The 25748-nt window shown below is 35.5% G+C and overlaps 1 protein-coding gene across 4 annotated transcripts in view; it reads right to left on the bottom strand.

Annotated features, from left to right (window-relative positions):
* Positions 1 to 25748, bottom strand: part of LOC120775277 (glutamate receptor ionotropic, NMDA 2B) — a 216941-nt gene that overhangs the window by 8898 nt on the left and 182295 nt on the right. For 3 of the 4 annotated variants that reach the window (XM_040105373.1, XM_040105374.1, XM_040105376.1), the window contains 8 exons: positions 19212 to 19983; positions 18995 to 19145; positions 18120 to 18713; positions 17757 to 18046; positions 17516 to 17668; positions 17266 to 17417; positions 16647 to 17154; positions 16468 to 16572 (listed from right to left, as the gene is read on the bottom strand). In XM_040105373.1, the coding sequence (XP_039961307.1) occupies positions 16468 to 16572; positions 16647 to 17154; positions 17266 to 17417; positions 17516 to 17668; positions 17757 to 18046; positions 18120 to 18713; positions 18995 to 19145; positions 19212 to 19983 (2725 nt within the window). The remainder of the gene's footprint in view (positions 1 to 16467; positions 16573 to 16646; positions 17155 to 17265; positions 17418 to 17515; positions 17669 to 17756; positions 18047 to 18119; positions 18714 to 18994; positions 19146 to 19211; positions 19984 to 25748) is intronic. The other variant, XM_040105375.1, reaches the window with a different exon arrangement.

The raw sequence follows: 25748 nt of genomic DNA, 5'->3' as shown, positions 1-25748 counted from the left end.
TGCGAGTGTGTCGACCAAATATCAACACTTCATTAAATATGTAGGCGTAAAAAATATAAAGGCAAAAATCAGAATTAATTTATGGACAAAATAAATAAAATATGCGGCTTTGCGATGAAAGCAATTGCATTATTGGGCAATGATTTTGAAAGCAATTAAAAAGTGTGTATGTGCACATAAATAATGTTTGAGTGTATTTGTGCACTTAAACATATGTATACATATGTACCTACTGATGAAACCTCACTAAACTCAATAAAATTACTTTTAATATACATAATTTCATGACTTCCGAATAGAAATTGCGAACTTACAAAATTCCTGGTAAACATTTCGAAATGAAAATTTTAAAACATAAGGCTAATTATATGTACGTGAAAGTATGCAGCAAGCAAATCATTGCAACCACAAAACTTCATTACGTCAATCATTGTCGGTTGTACACTTCATTAATTTCCGTTTAAGAATTTGGGTAAATTTACATACTGGTATGCAATCATATATATTTACATACCTACACATATGCATTAGAAAAGTGTGTCTTTATTATTTCCTTTTTTATGTTAAATAGTTTCCCAGCAGAAAAGTTATATAAAGATTATTGCGATTTAAAAAAGTTAAAAGAACTGTTGATTTTGTTCATGGAAATTTCGAGGAAAATTTTCGAAAAACTAACATTGATTTAAGATCTTTCATAAAAATGTAATGCAAAGCACTGAGCTAACACTGGTTAGGGTCTCAAATTTCGGGAAGCTTCCAATAATTTCCAATACTGGCCCTTATGAAGCGATTAAAGTAATTACTAAAATTAAAATTTGGACTCGTCCTTTTCTTCCCAAGAAGCTGGTTATTTGTCGGAACCTCCTAAATCAGGCTATTACAGTACATATGGATAGTTGCCAAATGTTCGTTAAAAAATATTTGTTACATACTTACATAACATAAGTCAAGATTCTTCACCTCAAAGACCCATTTCTGTCAGTCTTACATGATTAAGCTGTGTTAAAACTGTCACCTTATCTATTTTAAATAGTTTCCTTTTAAGAATTTTAATGTAGTGCGGTGATAGGAGACCTAGAAACCTTCCTTCAGAATTAGTTGAAGTTGTAAGAAATTAGACAACCTCGACTGGTGCACATTGTAAATTAACTGACTCTGTTTGTCAAAGGAAGTTTTTCGTAAGGGGTTATATGGATTTACAGGTTTCAAAGAATCGAAAATTTCTCTTATAAAACCTGTAGAATATTGTCCTAAATTTTCAAGTTGATCCGAGTAATAGTTTCGAAAATACTTTTGCGCTTGAGGTTAGCTAGGCTAGGCGCCGTCTTCAAACTCGTTCTTCTCGAAACTGTGTTTTTGAAGTCGGTTGGCAAGATTTCACGAGCAGTACTAAACAGATCTTCATGCAATTTTACACAGATCTTTGAGATACAATTCTTAAAGACTTGGACGAAGGATTTTTTTCGATTAAAACTATTTGAAAAAAAAAAAAAATGTCGTGAAACTTTCACTGAAATTTTAATTTTTTTGTAAACATTTTCAATTTATTTTTTCCTTCGCCCAAGTTTTAACCAAAACACGTATATTTTCCCTTTAGATGATCCGGTAAGTATCCTGCCAACGCGGTCGCATCTTTTGTCTGAGGGGTCGCCGGGATTGGCGTCGCAATGGGCGAATTTAAAACATTTTTTTCCAAAAATTTCAGAATTTCTTTGTTAATAATGTATATTTGTAACAATAAAAAATTCTAATAAAATATTTAATTTTTTATATGAAAAAATATAATTTTTGAAAAAAGCTGTTTTTTACTCGAAGAAACCCAAGTAATCTTTTAATACTCTTTCAAACAATTTTTGTTAGATATGTCAAGTGTCTTAACCTCAAAGGCTAATTTCTAACAGCCTTACATGATTGAGATGTATGTAAGAAGAGAAATGCTTTACATTTGATACGCTAAAACAAGTTCTCTTCCAATGAGTAGGCTCTGGAGGGGTTCTGCTAGTTTTAAGTACTGCAATTGAGCGACCTTACAATTACCACGACATCATCCCATAAAACTCTTTGACTTTGTTGCCTTTATATCGCAGTACCTTCTCCAGTTTTAAAGTAAATTCATATAATTATTTTTTCTCATTTGAAAAAATAATGGGGATAAAATTTCTTTTGATGGTTTTATCATGTGGAAAATTAGGGAAATGGAAGAACAAAGAATGATCCGAAACTATTTTACATATTTTAAAAAGGGGTGGTACACCTTTTAGATAATAGATGGTATTGCTTTTGTTTACATATAGTTATCCCGTCATCCGCTATGTAGTAATACCCAAGCAGGTATAAAGAAAAATTTAACCTGTTTTAATCACTTCGTGGAAAACTAGTTAACTGCATTAAGTAGGTTATTCTTAAGTTTTGCCTAAGTTTATTGTTGCCTGCGCATATTTAACGTTTTTGGAAAAAAATCGGAAAATATTAAAACCTTACCGCCTACTAAATTCTACAGCTATAAAAGGTTCAGTGATCATGAGGAGTGTTTCAGTCAACTTCCGCAATTTCGTAAAGCCGCATCGCGTTAAGAAAATTTGAATTTAAAGCACTAGAATAATTTCCAAAAACATGGGCATTCAACAATCAAAAAAATGTGCTTCCTTTACACAAGCTCCTGATATCGGTATCGACAAATATAGTGCCACAACTCCGGATTTGATAGCCACAGATCCTGTGTTTGATGGCGATGCTGTGACACCTCCGCTAAGTGATCGTGTGAAGAAGAAAGCAGTGCGTAAAACGGTGACATTTGCTCCGATTGAGGAAAAATCAAGATCAAGAAGAAAGAGGCCTTCACATAAAAAGGAGCCAACTATATATCCTTGGGATCGGGCATACGATTTTTGTAAACAAAAACAATCAAATGAATCTACAGATACGTGGATTCAAATAAAGACTGAGATGAAGTAAAATATTGTATGAGCAAATAGATGGAGTGGAGTTTGCTTAATATTAAGACTAAGATTAGTGATAAGAGTTGCACAAATTTGAGCGAAAATTATGTTTAATGATAGGATTACAACTATTTTAGACATTTCTGGTTTATATCATATAACATTTTAAATGTCAAGCTAATTTTTAATATTAAGTAATAAAATGATATACAAGATGTGTTCTAAAGTAAACAGGACTTTTTGAATCTAGCGCCCCTTGTTGCGCCATCTATATGTCGACTGGTGCGTTAGAATCTGCTATCTTTATCGATTGTCTAGTGAGAATTTTATGACATTTTATCGATTGGAAGTGAAGTTATTGCGTTTTAAGTGTCAGTATGTTTGTGTAATCGGTGCGAAAATGAGCTTCGAACAAAGTGCCAACATTAAATTTTCTTTTAAAATTGGTAAAACTTTCACCGAAACGTTTTAATTGATGAAATAAGTTTATGGCGATAATTGCCCTCCCGTAGCAGAGTGCACGAGTTGTTTCAACGTTTTCAAAGTGGTCGTGAGCACATAAATGACGATGAACATGTGGGCCAATCAAAATCCGTGATCACTGGAAATTCCATCGAAACTGTGGGTGAATTCATCAAAAATCAGCCGAAATCATCATTGAAATTCATGGAAATGGAATTGAACATCTCCAAAACATGGATCTATCGCATTTTGACCAAACATTTGGGCTTATGAAAGGTGTGCGCACGGTTTGTTCCGCACAAATTGACTGACGACCAAAAATTACTCAGAATCCAACATTAGAAGGACGTCATTTTTACCGATTATTTGATCAAAAATCACCTGACATGGCACCGTGCGACTTCTTCATATTCGGAAAAATGCATTTGTCCATGAAAGGAAAGCGTTATGCAGAATTAGAGGCCATTCAAAAGGCTTGCATCGGCATACTGGCGACCATACCGTCCAATGAGCTAAAACATTCGTTCGACATGCTTTTGGACCGTGCAAAAAGCTGTATTGAAGCAGAAGGAGACTATTTTGAATAAAATAAATTCATTTTGTCGAAAAAACCATTTGTTCTGTTTTTTTAAGTCCTGTTTACTTTGGAAGGCACCTTGTATTTTAATTTTATGGTGCACTTAGTTTGTATTGTAATGAAGGGAAGTGCGATTCAGCAAAACGTCTAGCCACAATTTTACTTTTGAATTACGAAAATTTATAGATTTTTGAATCCCTGAATTCTCGTAAGATTAAATAGAAATAAGTATATACACCTATATATAACGATATATTGTAATTTTATATATGGAACACAGGCTATATTAGTATCTATTTCAAGTAGGTACTTCAAAAACAATATTTTTTCCATGGGCTGTATCAAGATAAAAGCAAGAAAAATTCGGTGGCACGGAAGCTGGAATACCCATACAAGCACTTAATTCTGATCGATAAGTTTATATGTCACGTATGTACTATAGGAATCCGAACTGATCCAATTTTTTCGGAGAACGCACCAGTGCCTTAGATAATAACTGTGCCAAATTTCGTGAAGATCTGGCCAAATAAAAAAGTGTTCCTTACAGGCATTTAATTCTTTTTGTTCAGTTTGTATTCTAGCTCTATGCTAAAGTAGTCCGATATCTAACAAATTGCAGTTTCTTGGGAGTAAAAGGATGAATGCAAAATTTCAGATGGATATCTGAAAAACTGAGGGACTAGTTCGCGTATTTACAGACAGAAAAACGGTAGAGGCTAAATCCACTCAGCTTGTAATACTGATATATATGGTATTATATAGGTTATCCGACGCTTCCTTTGGGCGTTACAACCGTCGTAGCAACTAATATAACCTGTTCAGGGTATAAACATGTATAAGATAAGGATTTGATTAAAAGCACTACAAATAATTTCAGTAAAACTCAAAACTGTAAGATAGTACAGCTGATGCTTTGAAGATAGCGTTAAAAGGACTATATCTATAAGGATTTTGCCTGTGTACGACATTTTACGTAAACCATACGAAAACACTTATGGGATATTGAATGAGCGGAACTGACAGATAAGACACATACCATGAATCTCTTGTCAGATTAATTATGGCGCTTAAGATGTCATCTCGGTTCGCATATATTTCCTCTTAACACTCTTGGATGGATTTATGGGTAGAAGTTCACGCATGTAAGGAAAGTTCTCTCATCGCCATTCACTTCGGAGTGGCCAGAAACGATTGTTTTACATATTGCAGCTCACGACTTCCGGTGCTAGACCAAGTATTCTTTGGGTAGTCCAACAACAACATCCGTTTGAAGGCGAGCTAAAGTGAGAAGGGGAAACATCCCCTCTACAGGGTTTTGCGCTGGGTTTGAGACACGCCACGTAAAAAAACGCCCCCAATGAAAACTAAACTAACAAACACTATTATTAACATAATTTTAAAAGATCAATAATAATAACAAACAAACAAAACATTCTTTTTTTAAAGAATTTAGTTTTAAAAGATAAATAATAATGCTAAAGATCAAAATTTACCTGAAACCATTAAGCTAATATAATCCAGAGGTTCGATAATGTGGAGTGTTTGCATTTAAATCGTTTGCAGTAATCAAAGATAGAGTGCGATGAATGTTTATGGAAAAATAGTTCGAATGACAGGTCAGAGTGGACTCTCAAAGTATTGCAGAATGTTCTCTACAGCTCAAATATTATATTATTCAAGTTTTTGATAACACAATCTGTTGGTTGTGTAGGTGAATTCATTGAAGAAGAAATTGTTTTAAAAATGTCTTATAGAACTGGAATCTGCGCTACGGGGAGCTGTAGCCTTTCTTTCGATTGAAAGGAATTATTTCTCTCTACGATATTCAACCAAAGTGAATAGTTTTCGTCAAAAGTGTTAAATTCATATAAAAATTTAAGATTGGATTTATTTTAGCGAATAAAAATTAGCAAACTCAATAAACGAGAATTAGATATACATACTTATGTATGTACATATAAGATCTCAGTCCCAAAATTTAGCAATTGAGATAAGATCGCATTAAAATCGCTAGATACTTATTTCTATATAAAGTTGCTATAAACCAGTCTTAGCATAAAATGTTCTCAAAAAGAACTAGTTATCAAACAGCGCATTTTTCAGAATCCGTACACTACAAAGATATGTACATAGCTTAGTTACAAAAGAAAGTCATTGGAATTTTTGTGTTGCTTCATTTTACTCTTGTTTCACAACTGTTCACACTTTTAGTGCAAAAACACTTTCACTGATGGCACCGCACATTTTTTTGCAATTTACAACCTTACATATGTACATTGTATGTATAATATGTGTGTGAGCAAATACATATGTTTTTATAGAAGTATGTATGTATGTATATGTTCAGAACATAAAAGCAAAGTAAACGCACGAATTTTTGTAGGCGCCCACCCAACCAAACATACAGATATGCATATAAATATAGCGCACACATACAAATTAAAGCATCTACACAACATACATTTATACAATGAAGGAAGTGAGTGTAAACCTAAATATTTTTGTAGGTTTGTAATTTGCAACAGAAACTGAGAAATATTCACCAGTTGTTGTTATTTGTCAGGCAACATTTATGAAGTAATTTTTAAATTTCTTTTCAAATCAGAAGACAATTAGTTGTAATTTCCTTTACAACCAACAACGAACCGGAGCACAAAGAAGGCACATAAGCACTAGAATCGGTATATTTTTATGTACATATGTAAGTATGTTTATCTGAGCATATATATACATACATACGCAATTACTCCTCTTGTTTTAGCAACAATATCGCCTTTGGAAACGGAAGAATGTCCGAAGTACTCATACAACATATACAAATACACGTAAGGGCTCATTAGAGACGAGAATTGCCATTCATGCAGTTAGTACACGTATGTACATATGTATGTGTGTGTATATTGGCAAATTTGTGGGCGCATAGAATCTCTCACATGCATTTGTATATGTGCGTACGAGTGTGGCGGCTTGGTAAGCTTTAGTCTACATTTTCAATATTCTGCTATTGAAGTCTGTTGTTGACAAATTTTCACTCAACGCACACACACTTACACATTTCTATGAGCATAAGAGTATTGTATTCATTTTCTAAAAGAAATTCTGCCGGCTTTGGAAACATTTTATTTATTTTTGTTTTTATTTACTATAAAAGCGGCCCCCATTGTTTCTTTTGTTTTTCTTTGAAAAATGTGGTAAGCATACATACATATGATGTACATAAGTATGTACATATATGTAACTTATATAATATGTTATATGAAACGCCATTCAATTATTAAATTTGTCTAAATTTCTTATATTTGATACTGATTCTTTTGCCAAAATAATCTGCATTCATTAAGACCTTTGTCAACAATTCAATTAACTGTGTGAAGTTGAGTTTTCCATTAATTGCATTGTGAGTATATTCCTTACAGAGGAAGTATGTATTTCCTTTCGAAGACATAGTCCCTAAATCTTTGTGTTATCTAATTAGTGAATATAAATACATATAAGTACATACTTATATACAAACATACATACATACATAGATGAAAACTGGTCTGGTAAAAAATAAATCCATTATTTTTCCATTAAATTGAAAGTCTTACTTAACATAGCTAGAATGATCCGACTTAGATCAAATTTGCTCCGTTTCCTTCGACAAAATTTACTTTTCAAAGTAATTTTATAATGTCGCTCTCACACAAATGTATACTTTGAATAAGCAAACATAAAAAACGCATACGCATACGCATAAACCCTCGTCAAATGTCAGTCCTGACTTTGCTGTTGTTTTCGCCGGCTCACAGCGATTCGCCTCTTGACGTTGTCGCAAGTAGCTAACTTTTCAAAACCGACTAACACTTCGTAAATGATTTGGTTTCGATGCGATTCAGCAGCGATTGGACAATAGAAATGCAGTCCATGAGCTTTTTTGTGTGAACTTGTGAGGCACCCAAACATTGAACTTATTTTTGTATCCAGGCTGATTTAAATGGTTCGAAACGGATTTTTGTGGAATGCTTAGCTTCTGGGCTATCAAACTAGGTCGGGTTCAACGATTTCAATTTCTCAAACAATCTTCTCCGTTATTGGCGTAGCCAACGCTTACGCGGCTATAGCCGAGAAAAGGATACGACAGCCTCAAGAATATCGAGTCATACAATCAAATAACTGTCTGAGAAGTTTGTTTGGTACGAAATCTTATATTTCTGACGCCACATACCGTAGCCCGATCGCACTTGTATAACGCGTGATATAGAGTTAGCGAAATAATTGTATAGGACAATGCTTCAATGCAAAAGTAATATGTTGATTTTACCGCTATGTTGCTTTTTGTTGCTGGATACATTTGAAATGTCAATCGGAAACAAACTCACTATTGAGGAGTATTCTCATATGCTGGCATTCAAAAACACCGAAAGACGAAAAATTGCAACGAGAATGCAAAGGATCGACGAGAACGAGCGAGAATGAAAAGGATCAATTGATAGAAATATTCCTAAAGAATCCCAAGATAACACCAACCGATATGAAAATGAAAGTGCTAAATATAGGCTTTTGCAAAGTCACAAGTTCAGAAATATAAAAATTGCACCAAACAAACTTCTCAGACAGTTATTTGATTGTATGACTCGGTATTCTTGAGGCTGTCGTATCCTTTTCTCGGCTATAGCCGCGTAAGCGTTGGCTACGCCAATAACGAAGAAGATTGTTTGAAAAATTGAAATCGTTGAACCCGACCTGGTTTGATAGCCCAGAAGCTAAGCATTCCACAAAAAGTTGGTGCGACTTCAGTGGGCTGAAAAGTACCTTTTTGGGACTCGATTTGCTAGAAACCTTCAAGGAGCATCGCTTGTGATATTGGAACGGATTTGAAAGGATTTGTTGAAGAGATTCAAGAGCTCTCATTTCATCCAGAAAAAACAACGTTTTGGTATGGTTTGTGGGACGGTGGAATCATCGATCCATATTTCTTCAAAGTTGATGCCGGTGAGACAGTAACCGACAATGGAGACCGTTATCGCGCCATGATAACCGCCTATTCGTTGCCTGAAATTGAAGCTCGTGATCGCGGTGAAATTTGGTTTTAACAAGACGGCGACACTTCCCATACATCGCATCAATCAATGGACTTATTGAGAGAACATTTCGGTGAGCAGATAATTTCACGGTCGATTGGCCACCAAGATAGTGTGATATCAAACCGTTACACTTTTTCCTGTAGGGATATGTAAAGTCTAAAGTCTATGCGGACAATACCCTATCAATTCAGGCCAGTTCGTTACCAGTCAAAATGCTCTAACTAGTCATCGAAAATTGGACTCAACGGATAAACCATTTGAGGCGTAGCTGCGGCCAACATTTGAAAGAGATAATCTTCAAGAAATAAATACCAAATGGTGTTCTTTCGAATGATAAGAAACATTCCTTTTTAAATTTGAAGTTTTTCTTTAAAAGTATGGAACCTCGAAATGTATTATCCTTTATTTCCCCTTATTACCAAAAAATACAACCACAATATTATGTATTCGGTTAGAGAAACATAGCCGAATAAATATATGTATGTACTTAACGCATCCATGGCTATTTAAATATTTTGCTATAATCTCGGTAATTAAATGCAAGTTTTATAATCGCTACAACCTAAGCAAAAATAACAAAATTTAAGTTCTAAAAATAGTAATAAGCGCATGATAACATAACAAGATAATTAAATTGTGATACAGAATGTGCAGTTGAAATTTTAATTCCTGCACACGAGTATATTTTCGCACGTGTTTGATTAAATTCATACATATGTATGTATGTGCGCGCTAAAACAGTAATGCACAGCATTTTTAATTGAGTATATTAGATTCGTTGCACTCTTAATTAAGCGATGCACAACTAATATACTCGCATACATACAAATGTATGTGTATATTTTTCCATTTTAGTCATATTATTGTTGAAAGTGCATATCGCCACCTGAAATCCAAAATAACGTAACAACATTTTCGGAATTTTACAGTGGCATGAATGAAAAACGAAATAAAATGGAACGTTAGTGAAAAAAATTTTTAATATTGGTTAAAACTGGTTTATTTCTGAGGGCAGAACCTGAAAATGTTGGACATATGTAATATTATGAATGCAATTTGTAGCAGTGAATCATAATCAATAAGGCACTCAATTTCGAAATTTTTGATGTTTCGTTATTTTGCATTTCAGGTGACGATATGTATGTGTGTATGTATGTATATTGTATAGTACTCGTGTGCATGCCGGCATGTGACAAAGTATGCACCTGTGCTCCCGATTTTAAAAATTTGCACGCGTGCGTTATTAATGAAATGCACTCACGAACGTGCAAATGAAAATATACAAATACCAATTAAATTAAGCCAAAAATAATTTCTAAGAGAAACTTTCATTAAATAATTGCAAATATTCACTGTGACTGCACAAACAAATGCAACACCTCTTGTGGGAAACACGTTCCTATTTTGACCTGAAACTAGAGAGAGACTTTTTTTGGAAAAGAGAAAAAAAATAAAAAAAAAACGCATTTGGACTGAAAGAGATGTCGATTAGGCTTAAGTGTCATCGTTTAAACAAATTAATATTAAGAGGTTATGATTGTTAGTTTTCCTAAGCAGTAGAAAAAACTAAACAAAAGTACAGGGTGGCTTGAATAATAAACGTTATAACGTTTTTCTATGTGAGTAATCGACTTACTTTTTTTTGATTTGGCAGGTTATTTTTTATTTTTTTTAATGAATGCTTGGGACAACGAAAGGAGAGTTTGGATAGTGCAGCGGTACTATGATTTGCTGTCCATCATTTCCGTCTAAAGAGAATTCAGACGAGATTTTGGCGGCACTCCCCCGAGTAGATGGACCACTATGAGGTTGGTAAGCCTTTTTGTGGTCCATCTACTCGAAAGTAACGAGGTTGGTAAACCTTTTTGTGGTCCTCTAGATTCGCCTAATCGCCTGGATTTTTGGCAAAAAATGATTGGAATAGCCGAAGAAGACAATGACTTGTAAATTTTTTTCGCTTATGCCTGACGATATGAGGCCCATTTTTATCTACACGAAAGTGTAAACAAGTAAAATCGCTGTATATGGAGTGAATCAAATACAGAAATAACCCACGAGACGGAACTCCACCCAAGTCATTGTGAGGTGCGCAGTTTCATCAAGGTATACGGTCGGGCATACTTCTTTGAAGAAAACGGTGTAATAGAACGCATCAGACTTTTTTTATGGGGTTACGTCAAGCAAGAGATGTACAAAACAAAATCAAGAAATCTGACTGAATTGAAGCAGTCCACTAAATCAATAATTGCGGCAATCTCGACTTCAACCTTTCAGGCCGCAATGAATAATTTTCCAATTAGGTGTCGCATATGTGTGGCTGAGCATGGAGGACATTTAGGTCCAAATAGTCTTAATTCGAACCTGTACTGTCAACAGTTGAATCGGTTTATTTCGTAACAACAGCCTTAAGCATGGATTTTGATTTCTTTTCTTTACTCCCTGAATATATTGTTAAAGTTATCCCTGTTTTTAGGGTTCTAGATTGGCCGACATTGACATATGTAGTTCAGCGAATCAAGAGACAGCAGCTCCGCTGGCTAGGTCATGTTGTTTGGATGGAAGAGAACTCTCCAGCTTTGAAGGTTTTCGATTCACTACCCGTCCGTGAAAGCAGAGGAAGAGAAAGACCTTCACTCCGTTCGAGAGATTAGGAGGAGAAGGACCTGGCTGCACTTGGTATCTCGAATTGACGCCAAAAAGCGAAAAGAAGAAACGACTGGTGCGTTGTTGATAAAACGGCTATAACCGCGGTGTCTATACCAGTAAATAAGAAGAAAGATTGGCATAAACCCTTAAGTAAGCACATTTTGGAATATACTCAAATTAAATTAAATTCTTCGCTTAAACAAAAAGCTTAATTAGCTTAATTGTCTTTGTATGAATATACTCTATATATACTCTTATTCATTTAAATGGCTGCCTCTGTTTTAATCAATTAAGATTTCTCTATCAATCCGGATATTCGATAATGTATTTTAAAAGTTAAGCAAAAGTGAATTAAAGCAAACTATGCTGAGGCCAATACAGTAAATACAAATTAAAATTATCCCAATACACAAATCCAAGTACATATGTATGTATGACTGCATTTAAATTGAATATGTAAATATGTTAATGGGACCGGATACAACTTTGCGCATACATAATTGATAGGGAAATTGATAAAACCATACTTGTGTTCCTTGTAGCAATACAAAATACAATTACATATGCACATATGTATTTACATATATTATATATACATACGTATGTATGTACATATATGCGCAAAAATACACATCTTCGCTCAACCTGAAAACCCACATTCTGAAGGTTCTGCATCTATTGTTGTGGTATGCGGTATTTATTGCACATACGAATTGTGAGATTGTTATTGCTATTGTTGTTCTTGCATACGCAGATGAATGTTTAATAATAAGTAGTGATTAAGTTGTTGTAAATAAAATATAATGCGCACACTAAGAGTAAGAGCTTACTACGGGTTTAATCAGAGTTTGTACATACATATGTATATTCACACATCATAGATATGGATTTATATATACATACATATGTATTCTATATATACGGATCACGTGTGATTAAGTTATGAAAACAATTTGAGTAGGAGGAGTGTGCTTAATGTCATATAAGCGCGAGTTTGCTTTTAGCTCGTGCATGAGTTTTGTGAAGCGAAGAGATTGTCGCGCGCGTTGTGGTAGTGTGTGTAGAGTGCGGTTCACAGAAATCGGAAAACACAACAATACATGTAGTGCATTAACTTCACACCGTGCTATAATACCTTTAAAAAATGAGACAATTTTCATACAAGGATTTGATTTCGGTCGGTCAATTTGTATGACAGCTACATATGTATATGCATTATCGCTCCGATCTGAATAATTTGTTCAGAGATTGTACTGTTGCTTTGGACCAAACTTATTTAAACTAAATTTGGTGAAGATATCTCTTCAAATAAAAAAGTGTTCCATATAAAAACTTAATTTTGAGTGTTCAGTTTGTATAACAGCCATATGCTAAAGTTGTCCGATATCGGCGGTTCCGAAGACCCTTTTAAAAAGAAAACAACGTGTGCCAATTTTCGAAACGATATCACAAAAATTGAGCGACTAGTTCGTTTTACTACCGAACTCAGCCACTCGTGCTGATCATTTACATATATGTATGTATGGATATACCTCTTTGGGTCCCCGACGTATATATTGTGTGCTACCAACTTCAGTTTATAAAAATATACATATTCTAGAATATGCTAACCATATTAAGCGAACAATGTGCTGCTCCATTAATATATTCGTCATATGGCAATAGTAAATTTTGTATCTATAAATATGTATATGAGTATGAGTTTGGGGGCGTTATGTAAATGCAATTGCATCGATGAGAATATTTGTATGTATAGCGATCTTTCTTAAGCCCTCAATAAAATCACTACACCTCCTCTAGCCCCAGTCAAACAATCAATGAGAGCATTAGTTGCAGGCAGGCATCAAGCCAGTTAGCAGTCTCGACAGTTACCCAAATCATGATAAAGTAATTTAATGAAGTCATTGCCATATTGTCAGCCAGCCTAATTCATGCAAACACGTTTTGTTAAGTATGTATAGTATGTAAGTGCGAAGGTGCCATGTTTGTACATCAGGCTATAAGCCTCATACATTTGCACTCATAAATTCAATAAGGATACAAATAAATTGCTGGTATTAACATTTGCATCCATTTACATATGTGTGCCTGTGTGCCTAAGAAAGTATTTATTGCGCATAAATTGATTGTATGCATTAAATATGTGCGCTGGTATTAAATAGGGTGCTACGCTGCGTATGAGCAATCTAACAATAAGAAGAGAAGCTGTCTTCGATTTGCCAGCTAATTTCGCGCGTTGTGCTCTTAAAAAAAGCAAAAAAATAAACAAAAAGGGTAAGCTCGGTAGCACCGAATTTTTTACCATATACCCTTCACAAGTAAAAAAAGTTTCCGCATAAAAACTTGATTTTCATCTTTATGTTATATTAGCCCGATCTGAAAAATTTCTTCGGATATTGCACAGCTGCCTTTGATAATAATTCTTCGCAAATTTCGTGACGATATCTCGTCAAATAAAAAAAAAAATCTCATACAAGAATTTGATTCCGATCGTTCAGTTTGTATGGCAGCTGTTGCTATATTGATCAGATAAGTGCAGTTCCGACTAATAAGCAGTTTCTTGAGGAGAAAAGGTCGAGTGCAAAATTTCCGGTCGATATCTCAAAAACTAAATGATTGGTTCGCAGATATACAGAATATCAGAGAGCATATTAATATCTTTTAGAACAACTAATATAGTCTGTTCGATTCGACACCTTCCAACTTATGCTAATGAGAGCAGTGAAATTGTATAAATACTCTTTATTTGTCTAAAAAATATTTATATTCTAATGCTGCTAACTTAGATTGGAGCAAATTTTTCTGTCATTGATTGTTCATTATAGAACAGAGCTTCAATCCTCACTTAAAATCATAAGCGGAAATGATATTTAGACCGCGCCGGAAAAAGTAAAATAAACGTTTTTTTTCATATTTTTCAAAGTGGTCTGAAGGAACACCAAAAAAATTACTAAAAACGAAACTAAAATGCTGCTAAATACACAACTTTTAGTGAACACTATACTCAGAACTACATCAAACAGCACATGTATAAAAATGCGGTATGTAACTGTGTATATTTTATACATATGTATGTATGTAACTATGTACGGCATATACCAATAAAGTTTGCTAAATCATTTGTGAACACTTAAGCGCTCATGCACCCTAGTTCCTTAGAATTTGGTGCTGTTTTGTTGTGTTAAATATTTGCATTGGACTTTTTTGCGTTTTTTTTTTTTGCATCGACAACAGAACGATAGCGATAAAAACAACAGGAGAATACAATGTAAAAAGAAAATGTACTAAAAAGCATAAGTAAACAACACTCCAGAATAAATTTCCAAGCAATAAGTAAACTTGTGGGTGTGGTGAATGTATCTGTATGTGTTTAATATCTACAAATGTAGGTGTATTTAGTATATATTAAAATAGGTACTGGCATAGAGTAGTATAGGCAGAGTTGTAGTTTGATTTCCTTTTCAAATGTATGAATGAATGAATGTGTGGTAGGTATGATTGAGTATGAGCCAAACAATTGAGTCCAGTGGAAATTCCATAATCCGATTTTGTGTTAAAGCAATTGAAAATAAAAGAAAAAGTAAAAAAAAAACAAAACAGAGCAAACAAGTTCTGTGACGCTGCTATTTTTAGCTTCGTTTGTTATCGAAATAATCAAAAGAATAATAGGAAAAGAAGTACAGAGCAAAAATAAAAACAACAAAAACAAAAACATTAGGAAAATAAAACAGCAAAAGTCAATTTCGGCTGCAACGAAGTATAATAAAAAAGTTGCCCTACAGAAACATGATTTTGATCATTCAGTGTGTATGGCAGCTATATGATCTAGTGGTTCGATCTGAACAATATATTTGGAGATTGTGGCATTGCTTTGAACAAGAATCCATGCTTAACTTCGTGAAGATATCTTCTCAAATAAAGAAGTTTTCTGCACAAGTATTTGATTTAGACTGTTCAGTTTGTATGGCAGCTATAAGCTATATTGATCCCATCTGAACAATATGTTTGCAAACTATAGTATAGCCTCTGGCAAAATGCAAGTTAAATTTCGTGAAGATTTCTAGTCAAATAAAAAAGTTTCCCATACAAGTATTTGATCTTGACCGGTCAGTTTGTATGTCCGATATCGGCGATTCCGAGGAATGGCCAGCTGCTTGGAGATAAAAAACTCGCGTATAATTTCGGACAGAGGGAATCAATTCAGTTCACGCTGCTCATTCATTGGTTCTCCGACGTTTGCTTCTGGGTATTAGAAACTTCGTGTCAAGCGTAATATACCCTTGGCAGGGTAGAAAAAGTCAAACAATAGTTCATAAGCAAAAATCAGAAAGAAAAAAACGATTTTGAAAGTATAGGAGAAATAAAAATAATAACTTTACTATTAAATTGCAATTTTACTAATGGCTCAACACAAACGGGTCAGTTAATAAGTCAGTCTTCTACTAAGCCTTTTTGAGTTGGCAGATAATGAGGAGATTCAGATACATATAGATTACTGAATTCAACTCAATTTTTGGCTGTCAAAATCACACGTGTGCACTTAAATTCAAAATTGGTAGTTGAATGATATCACAAATTAATATGTATGGGTATATAGTGCATACGTGTGTAATGGCTATGAGTTTGTGATGTTGTCGCATGCAGGAGATATAATCATAAAAGCAAATACATTGGTGGAAAATTGACTCACTCACTGGGCACTGGGGTTATTATTATGTTTGGATTACTATGGGGCACTAGGGGAGAGGGCACATTTATATGTTCATAAAAAACTTACCACCTGTATAAATCTTGTGCGCTCGCAGCTAAACTCAAATTGCCCAACAACGGTGGCCGTTCTTTCAGATGATGATGATTCAACATATCCGTCGATGACGTCAATCTGCAAATGATAAAAGCCAAGTAATTCATTGCATTTATGGACACATTAATAAATCATGCACGGCTTTTACTCACCTCAATTGCGGCGGCTTAATGCCATGCTGATCCAACGCTTTCTCCAATTGTCGTACACGTAAACGTGACATATCCAATTCATGCTTTACTTTCCACAGATGTGTATCACAAATGGGATCATTGCAGCGATGTTTTTTCAGTATTTCCGTTGCCTCAAAAACTGCACCGCGAAATGTCAAAGCTTTGCCCATTGACAGTGACAACAGCGCACAACAATGACAGCCATCTTTTTTGGCTAAACGTTTTCGCACATACTTGAAATAGATGTGTTCGAGCAGAAGTAGTAATGCGGCAAAGAGAATACCAGCCATAAGTAGTAGGAAAGCGGATAAGAACTGTTCTAGCGCAAGTGGATCGGAGGATTTATGCTCCTGTTTGCCGGGACGACATGTGCCCGTCATCCAGTAACGACGTAGACGCTCCAGATCGCCATTGGCGCGAAATTCTAATAGACGTTTGTTGAACATTTGGACGTATTTTGAATTGCGACTAAATGCGAGACCATAACCTAAAAGTATTGAAAATAATATGTATACAATATATTTTTTGGTTAAGTTGTCCGCAGTTTTTTAAATATTTTGTGGGAAATTCCTAAAATATATTGCTGTTGTTTACTAACCTGTCATGGCATACCAGCTGCCGACGGTCATTAAGCGGCAGTCCTCATCTTGTGCCACCAAATAATCGAGCACAGTGCCATCGTAGATGAATGAGTCGAGATTGCCATTGAGTACGGCGGCTACGCCTTCAGCGACGCTAGTTTTGTTGTATCTATGAAATTATAAAAGAAAAAGAAAATTGTGATATTTGAGTAGAAATATGAATATAAAAATGTATATTATTGCATTTTCATGACACCGTTTACTTACTGTCTCATGTAGTGATGCATTTCCTTAAAATATTGGTGTATAGTCGAGTCGGTGTGACTGTAAGGTATTGTACCGAACTTAAATGAGGGTTTGTGCGAGTAGGGATGTACCAAACGGCTGTCGTTCAGACCGCTGAATTCATGAAATTCCTCTCTGTTGAAAATAAACAGAAAACAAATATTAGAAAATATATACAAACAAACAACAAACAAAATTTTCGTTTGGAACGAGCAAAACTTACCGCGTTATCATGAAGGCAGCCAAGTTAGCAGTGTAGATGGCCAAGAAGACCACAGCGAATAGAGCCCACACGTTCGTCATGAATCGTGAGGTGAAACCGCGCGGTGAGTCCACATGTACAGCAGCCTGAAAGAGTACCGCCCACACAAGCCAATAGGTGCGGCAAAGCGAGAAACGGTACGGCGTTACACTAGCATTTTGTAGATAAAGTTTCATATTGTAACCGCTTGGCGAAAGCCATTCGAAAAGGAATATCATAAATGTGGCAGCATGTATCGCCACAATACCGACCTATTTTTAGTTTTTAGAGAAAATGTTTTCGTGTCAAAAATATAAGATAACTCGCAGTGCTATGACAACTTACCAACATCCAAGAGGCGGTATCGAATGGTTCTAGAAAAGCTGTTGGTGATATAATACCCGTACGCTTAGCCACTACTATCGCAATACCAGTTTCCATGAATGGCTCACTGAAGTCCACCACAGCTTCGCGTTCGGTATTGATCATCAGCGATGTCAATACCATGTCGGTTTTACGATTTACCAAATCCGCAATCAGCCCATTCCATTTACCATTCTCAAGTGTACCCCATTTACCATCTTCGACCCGCACCAATTCGTATGTGAAACCCAATTCGTCGGCAAATTTTTCCAGTAGATCGATGCAAAAGCCACTACAACACTGATAGAACGATTCATTGCGATGCGCTTGCCCGACATCGATGTCAGCGGCCATCTCGTGATCGGCCGCGACCCGACAAAGGACGCCGCGATCCATTAGACATTTGCCACTGATTGGGTCGGCGGGCGAGAGATTGATATAGGGTGCCTCTTCGAGGAATGTTATCTTTAAATGGAATTTTTCGGGTACACCCTGTGGTGGAGCATGCGAGTTACCCGGCCAGGCAATGTCACGTATATCAAGCTTTTGCGTCTCCCATGACTTCCACACGCCAATCTAATTAGTGGAGATTAGGAAAGTGGAAAGCAATAGTAAGAGCAAAGAAGTGCATAGGAATAAAGAGAAGGATAGTAATGTAAAGGAAGGAAATGTGAAAATATGAAAAATCAGAGAGGGTTTTTTTTAGCAAATAAAATGGTATGAAATAAAAGAAGGATACACTAAATCGAATGGCCAGATAAGTAAACGTAATTAGGTTGTACACAAAAACAAAAAAATAAAGAATAGTGGAAACTTTTGTGGTGCAAGTAAATCAAGCGAATAGTTATGCCACTTACCTCTTCCCAAACGAGATTCTTATTGTTTGCTCCAGGACGTAAATTCATGATTTTCAATTCAGCAGATTTGAGATCGCCATCGGCAGTGAATTCTATGTTGGGTTTATTCAGATCACCCTCTATGGATACGTTGCGCAAATAACGGAAGAAGCTATTCGGTATAAAATAAAATAATTAATAAAGCTTGAAAACAGTTGTGTCAAAGCTGTGCTCTTACATTTCACCGTTATCCCAACGTCCACGTCCCTCATCCTCACACGAAAGTGATTGTGTTGTGAGACGTCGCCCCCGATTTGCCGGATCTGTGAGGTATGTTTCAACGCCGAACGCATAAATTTTAATCGCATTCGATATTTCATTCATCAGCGCCGCACTACTTGTGTCGAAGTGTACGCCCAACATGCCAATGGGAAATTGTGTTTGTGCATCCTTCTTCTCGATAACCGATTGACTGACGACCCACACATAATTTTCGCCAGTTAACTTCATTTCTTCAGCAGCTCTAAGAATAGTAACCGCTTCGCTTTGTGTGGCATAGAGGAGCATCACTCTAGCCTCGCTATTCACTAATTCCATCAAGTCGCTGGTGCGCGTTACCACAATCGAATTGAGTATCGTGAATTTGAAATGGTCTTGCATTTCGGCGACACGCTCCCTTACAGCCTGTACAAAATCATCGTGTCCGGCTATCTGAGAGGTGACAACCGAAAATTGATGCCATTTGTAACGCTCTAGAATGCTCAACATAGCAGCACTTTGATGTTCTATACTTGGAGCTAACTGAAGTTGAAGTGTCGATTGAGAGGCGCGTCTCTCCAGACCCGAGTTGTCGGCATTCCATGAGATTACCGGTATGCCAAGATAGCCGGCCAATTGTAGAAAATATTGAGCGGAGGCAGTGCTATGGCCGAATTGTTCATTATTCATCATATATAGTATGGCAGAGACATTCGCTTGTAAGAACTCTTTACAGAGTGTACTCAAAATGGCTGTAATAATTTTTTAGTGTTTGGGAGAAAAGAGAAAATTTTGAGAAAAATATTAGTTAATGTCACATAAAGTATTTTCGAAAGAAATATCTTGTTTGACGTACATACATATAACATAGAATACTTATCATTAATTCTAATTCATATAAAAGTATACATAAATTTATTTAATAATTTTAGATACTAGATTTATAACCGGTTATCGCAATTTACTAACTGAATTTTTAGAATAGATAGTTCACATTTACTTCGCTAAGTGTATTATACGCCGTTAGTCCCAATTTTCAAAGTAAATAAGTTAGCGATTCTACGTCTCGTCAAGTCAATTGCTCAATTTAAACATTGCCACCTAAAATGTAGAATTGGGCTCGAGTTAGTTGGTTCATAAGCATTAACAACGCATCGGTTTTCAATTTCAGCATCAATATAATTTAAGGTAGGGTCTAAAAGAACTTTCGAAGTTCATTATAGAACAAACAAATAGCATACCTTTAAGATCAAAAACTGACCCGGACTAGTTCATATAAACTGCACGCGCAAACCGTATCGATAACAAACTTTTCCTAGACTGATACTACCTTTTTTTGCGTTCGTGTGAAATTTGATCTCCGCATGTCAATTAATGCGTTTTTTACGATGCGAGAAGTTTATCCCTTTGTTTGGCCCTACAGTATATTTATCAGTTCCAAAGGGTTTAAAGTGCACAATAATTGCAAAGGCGGTATATATACTATACATATTTAACATCTCCTACTTTACCAAATTTTAATGCTTTCCTTAAAATATGTTAGCGCCATTCGTTGGTAATACAATAATTGATTCGTCAGCATATCTCGAGAATTTTTTATTTAATTTTTTTTTTGTAAAAATGTCTGCCAAAAATCCAGTCATATCCTGCCAACGCGTGCGCATCTTTTTTCGGAGGGGTCACCGGAAATGGCGTCGCAATGGCCAAGTTTTAAAATATTTTTTCTAAAAATTTCGGAATTTCTTTGTTAATAGTGTATGTATGTAACAATTAAAAATTATAATAAAATATTTCATGCCTTATGTGAGAAAACAATTTTTGAAAAAAGGCTGTTTTTTCCCGAGGTAACCCTTGTAACCTCTTAATTTTGGTTGCACCGAAGCTATAATATACTTCAAAAATACAAAAGATTCCTTACAAGAACTTGACTTTGATCGGTAAGTTTGTAAGACAGCTATATATATGCTATAGTGACTTGATTTCAACAATTTCTTTAGAGTTTGCATCATTGTCTTAGGCAATAACCTATGCAAATTGAAACAGTTTTCCTTACATTCTTAATTCCGATCGTTCAGTTTGTATGACAGCTATATGCTATAGTTATCCGATGTCGGCTGATCAGACAAATGAGCAGCTTCTTGGTGAGAAAAGGATGGGTGTAAAAGTTCAAATCGATTTCTCAGAAACTGAGGGACTAATTTATATACAACATATATACAGATGAACGACGAACGAACAGACGGACATGGCTAACTGGACTTAGCTCATCAGTGTCTCTAACGTTTCCTTTTGAATATAACAAACATCGAGGTATAGTAATACTCTGTTAGAGTATAAAAATAAATGTTAAATTTTTGGTTCACTTTTTCAATTAATTAATCAAGTCATTAACCCCTTTACTTTACTGAAATTGCGATAATCTAATACTTTGATTTACAGAAAAACGCTGTAATTATGTTAATTAGAAATCTGTTAAGCGTAACAGGACTTAATTGCCGGGACTTGAGTGGAAATTCACTTAAGTGAGTATATCAAAATTTAATGCGTATGGAAAAGCTCTTCTCATCCCCCATATAACTCCTCCACACCTCGCTCAGCATGATAAAGTCGAACTAAATAAAATTATTTAAAATTAGTCTTTGCAATGCCAATTAATAAATTATAAGGTTAGATGGTTAGACTAACTAACTAGATTTCTAGGGGGCACTAGTCTAGAAAAATCAGAATAAAATTATGTGACAAATTGAGTGGAAGCAAACCGTTTTCATTAGCGAAGCATCTACCAATATTTAAAATTGCGTTTATGTACCTTTGAATGAATCTCCTCAAAAAGTGGATGTCTTTTTCATGCTGTTAAAGATAGAAATTATGACCTTCAGTGTTGTAAAAATGGGGTTCATTTTGTCTAGAGGCACAAATATCCAATATTATTTGGCTATTAACAAACACATTTCAGGTGTATACAAAATAATTTTTAAAAACATCTCATTTTCATCGTTAAAGAAGAGAGGCCGAGTTCTCGTTTGCCACGATTTATACTTGTATGCTTGCGGTAATTTTGAAAATTTAACAATCATGGGTACTTGATTACAAAAAAATCGAAAAAAATTCGAAATTTTCTAAATAGGCCGCTACTCAAATGTAAATATCGACTTTTCACTAATTTTTAACTTTCTCAATGCTTTGTGTATGATGAAAGAGATATTTATATAGTATTCATAACAAAGTTCAAGTAAATTGAGTGATTAGAACTTTTCGAGAAAAACGTGTTCAGTTCTGTAAAGAATTTGTTTAGCGCTTCGCTCAACTTATGGTCAGCATAATCGGCTCACGTAGCGTACTATTCGCAACATCGTCACCCATCTTGAGACTGAGCTGAGAGTGTACATGAAGATCGTGGGGAGTCGATTCGGTGCCGTTTGCAGCAACTCGGACTCGGATTGAAATTGATTTTAAATTGAAAATACAGCTTGTGCTAGAACTGAAGGCGTCCGACCTTCCCAAACGATAGCGCTTCGCTCTATGGGCTCTTGAAGAAGATCCGACGTTTTCGAGCCAAATTTTGTTCAACGATGAGCCTTATTTTTGGCTTCACAAGCAAAATTGCTGCATTTGAGACGAATAGCAACCAGAAGATAATCAAGAGCTGTCATTTCATACTGAAAAAACAACGGTTTGGTGTGGTGTGTGGGCCCCGGTACATATTTTTCAAAAATGTTGCCAGTGAGAACGTAATCGTCAATGGCGACAGTTATCGCGCCATGAAGTTCGTGATCTCTCCGACATTTGGTTTCAACAAGACGGCGCCGTTTCATGTTTTGGGTCGGTCGATTGGCCACCAAGACCGCGTGATATCACACCGTTAGACTTTTTCTTGTGTCTATGCGGACAATTCCGCTTCGATTCAGGCCTTGGAACAAAACGTCACGCGTGTCGTTCGCCAGTTACCAGTCGAAACGCTCGAATGAGTCATCGAAAATTGGACTCAACGGATGGACCATCTGAGACGTAGTCGCGGCCAACATTTGAAGGAAATAATCTTTAAAAAATAATTGCCAAAGAATGCTCTTTAGAATGATAATAAATATTCCTGTTTAAATTTAAAGTTGTTGCGTTTTTTTTTTAACTAGGGAACCTCGAAATGGATAACCCTCTATAAATACAGGTACATACACAGCTATCCATACATTTAATATTTCAACATTGTATGAAAAAAATATGAATTTCGCTTTCAGCGCCACTACATGAAACCAGTTGAAGGCTGCCACCCCTTACTTGTTCGAATTAATAAGCTGAATTCTCGAATGTGCTAGTGAATTTTGTGGCTGGAAGCATGATTTTTCCTATTCCGAGTGTTTTTTTTTAAACGTAGCTTTATTTTGCAACCTGAGTTCATTCACGCCGGCAACTTCTTTGCGCTCTTCAACCACAGCGGGAATGCCACTGATATTCCAGCACTCGGATATTCAGCAACTAGTTCAAAAATTTAGCGTGGTTTTATGGTAATTAAATTCCACTGAGGCAGTAATAAATTTCGCCGTGCTAGCGAGCGTTTAGCTAGACCATAGTTTACGAGGAAAGAAGAGCAGCAAGAATTGCGTAACGAAGACAACAGCAGAGTCCGATGTGCTGTTGTAAAAGCAGAAGGCTAATGACTCAGCACGATAATGAATCCGAATGGGCGGACAAATAGACAAACGATGACATTGCAGCAAAATTCGTTTGGATTGCCGGTTGATTAATTACTTTGGATTGCAGTATCGGTTGATTTGTGTGGTTGTCTGAATTGAAGTAAATATATGGGGTAAAAATATGTGTGGGTGTACAAAGTTATGTCGTCAAAGTCAAGAGGGAGTTTTAACCTCAAATTGTACATAATCATGAACAAAACTAGCATTCCATTGTTTCAATTTGAATTTTTCTGAAATTTCGAAAATCTATTGTAAATTGATGTTTTATGAATGTATCTAGACTGCTTGAGCGCCCTACTTTCATTATTGGATTAGCACTAATCGTGAAAGCTCATTTCTCACTGGACTACGCGCTAATTCATTTACCACCAGATAAACATATAAAACGTGCAGTTAAGTGCACAATATTCTGCACGATTTACCATCGAGCGCAAGCGAAGTATATAAATTATTTAGGTACTATGGTATTTGTGTGATTGTGAGTTTATTATTTTCGTTGGCTATTTAACTGTCGATTAACCGCGAAACTTATTAAGCAAAGCACTAACTTGTTTGGAATATCTAAGTTCTGGCGGAACCAAATTTCTTACACCCAGTACACGTTTGGTTCTATCGAATTTTCTTAGAACGCTTGCAAAGACTACGCCAAGATTTGACTTATAAGTGAATATAAACACTAAATTTCCTCATTCGTACTCTTCAGTTAAAGTTTCCAGTTTTGCTTTCCAGTTTTAGTTTCCAAGCTACGTTTCTGTAATGGACGCGGATTCAAACCGGTCAAGTATCAAACCTTTCTTAAATAAATTTTGGGAATGTTTTTTGTCACTACAACAGCAATAGCAAGCCACAATTATCCACTTAGTATTTTTTTCACTTTACGGAGTCAAACCCGTTACAATTGATACCCTGACAGATACTTTAAAATCCAATACAACTTGTTCATTGGGTACAATTTCAGCTGGGAAACCACTAAACAGTAAAAACACGAATATACAGACACACATTTAGATTCGTACATATCCCAGCAAGAAGTTTTGAGAGTAATGCTTAAGAGAGTATACACGGATAACTCTCTATACGGTACAATTTGGAATGAATTAGTATCCAACACGTATCTTTACGATACAATTTGTTATTAGTTAGTCCCTAATGAATGTCTTTGGGGTATGGTTGGATGTAAATTAGTGAAGTCTCTGCTTATATTTCTCATTAAGGCGTTACGTGGGTTTAAGGGGTTCAAAAAATCGATTTTTTTATTGTATTATTAAATTCTACAACGCATCTAGAATATTTTCCTAGATTTTGAAGATTTCTCGAGAACTACTCAACCGTCTTCATGCAATTTTACACAGGTCTTTGAGATGCAATTCTTAAAGACTTAGAAGAAGGATTTTTTTCTATTATAACTATTAGAAATTTTTTTTTTTATTTTTTTGTAAAAATGTATGCCAAAAATCCAATTTTCAGTTCTTTTATCCTTCATCTAAGTTATAAGTTAAAATTTTAACTAAAACCCGTATTTTTTAACTTTGGTTGATGATCCTTTTAAGAGTTATCCTGCCAACGTGGGCGCATTTTTTTCCGATATTCCATTTTTTATGCGACAAAAAATTGTTGAAAAAGCCTATTATTTACTCGAGGAAACCCTTGATACTACCAGGCTTTTTGGGTACAATTGGAACATCAGCTAATGCTGAAACAAGAGGAAACAGTTCGTTTCATATACAATCATCAAAAATGCTATTAGACACATGTTCCTTTGCGACTAATCGCAGATTCATATCGGACCTGTCGAGTTTTTGGCAGGGTTACCATTGTGTACAACA

This window comes from Bactrocera tryoni, chromosome 4 (assembly GCF_016617805.1).
Source record: "Bactrocera tryoni isolate S06 chromosome 4, CSIRO_BtryS06_freeze2, whole genome shotgun sequence".
In the NCBI taxonomy this organism is placed as follows: domain Eukaryota; kingdom Metazoa; phylum Arthropoda; class Insecta; order Diptera; family Tephritidae; genus Bactrocera; species Bactrocera tryoni.
Note: the sequence above shows the minus strand (reverse complement) of the source record. Positions and strands in the feature narration are given on the sequence as shown.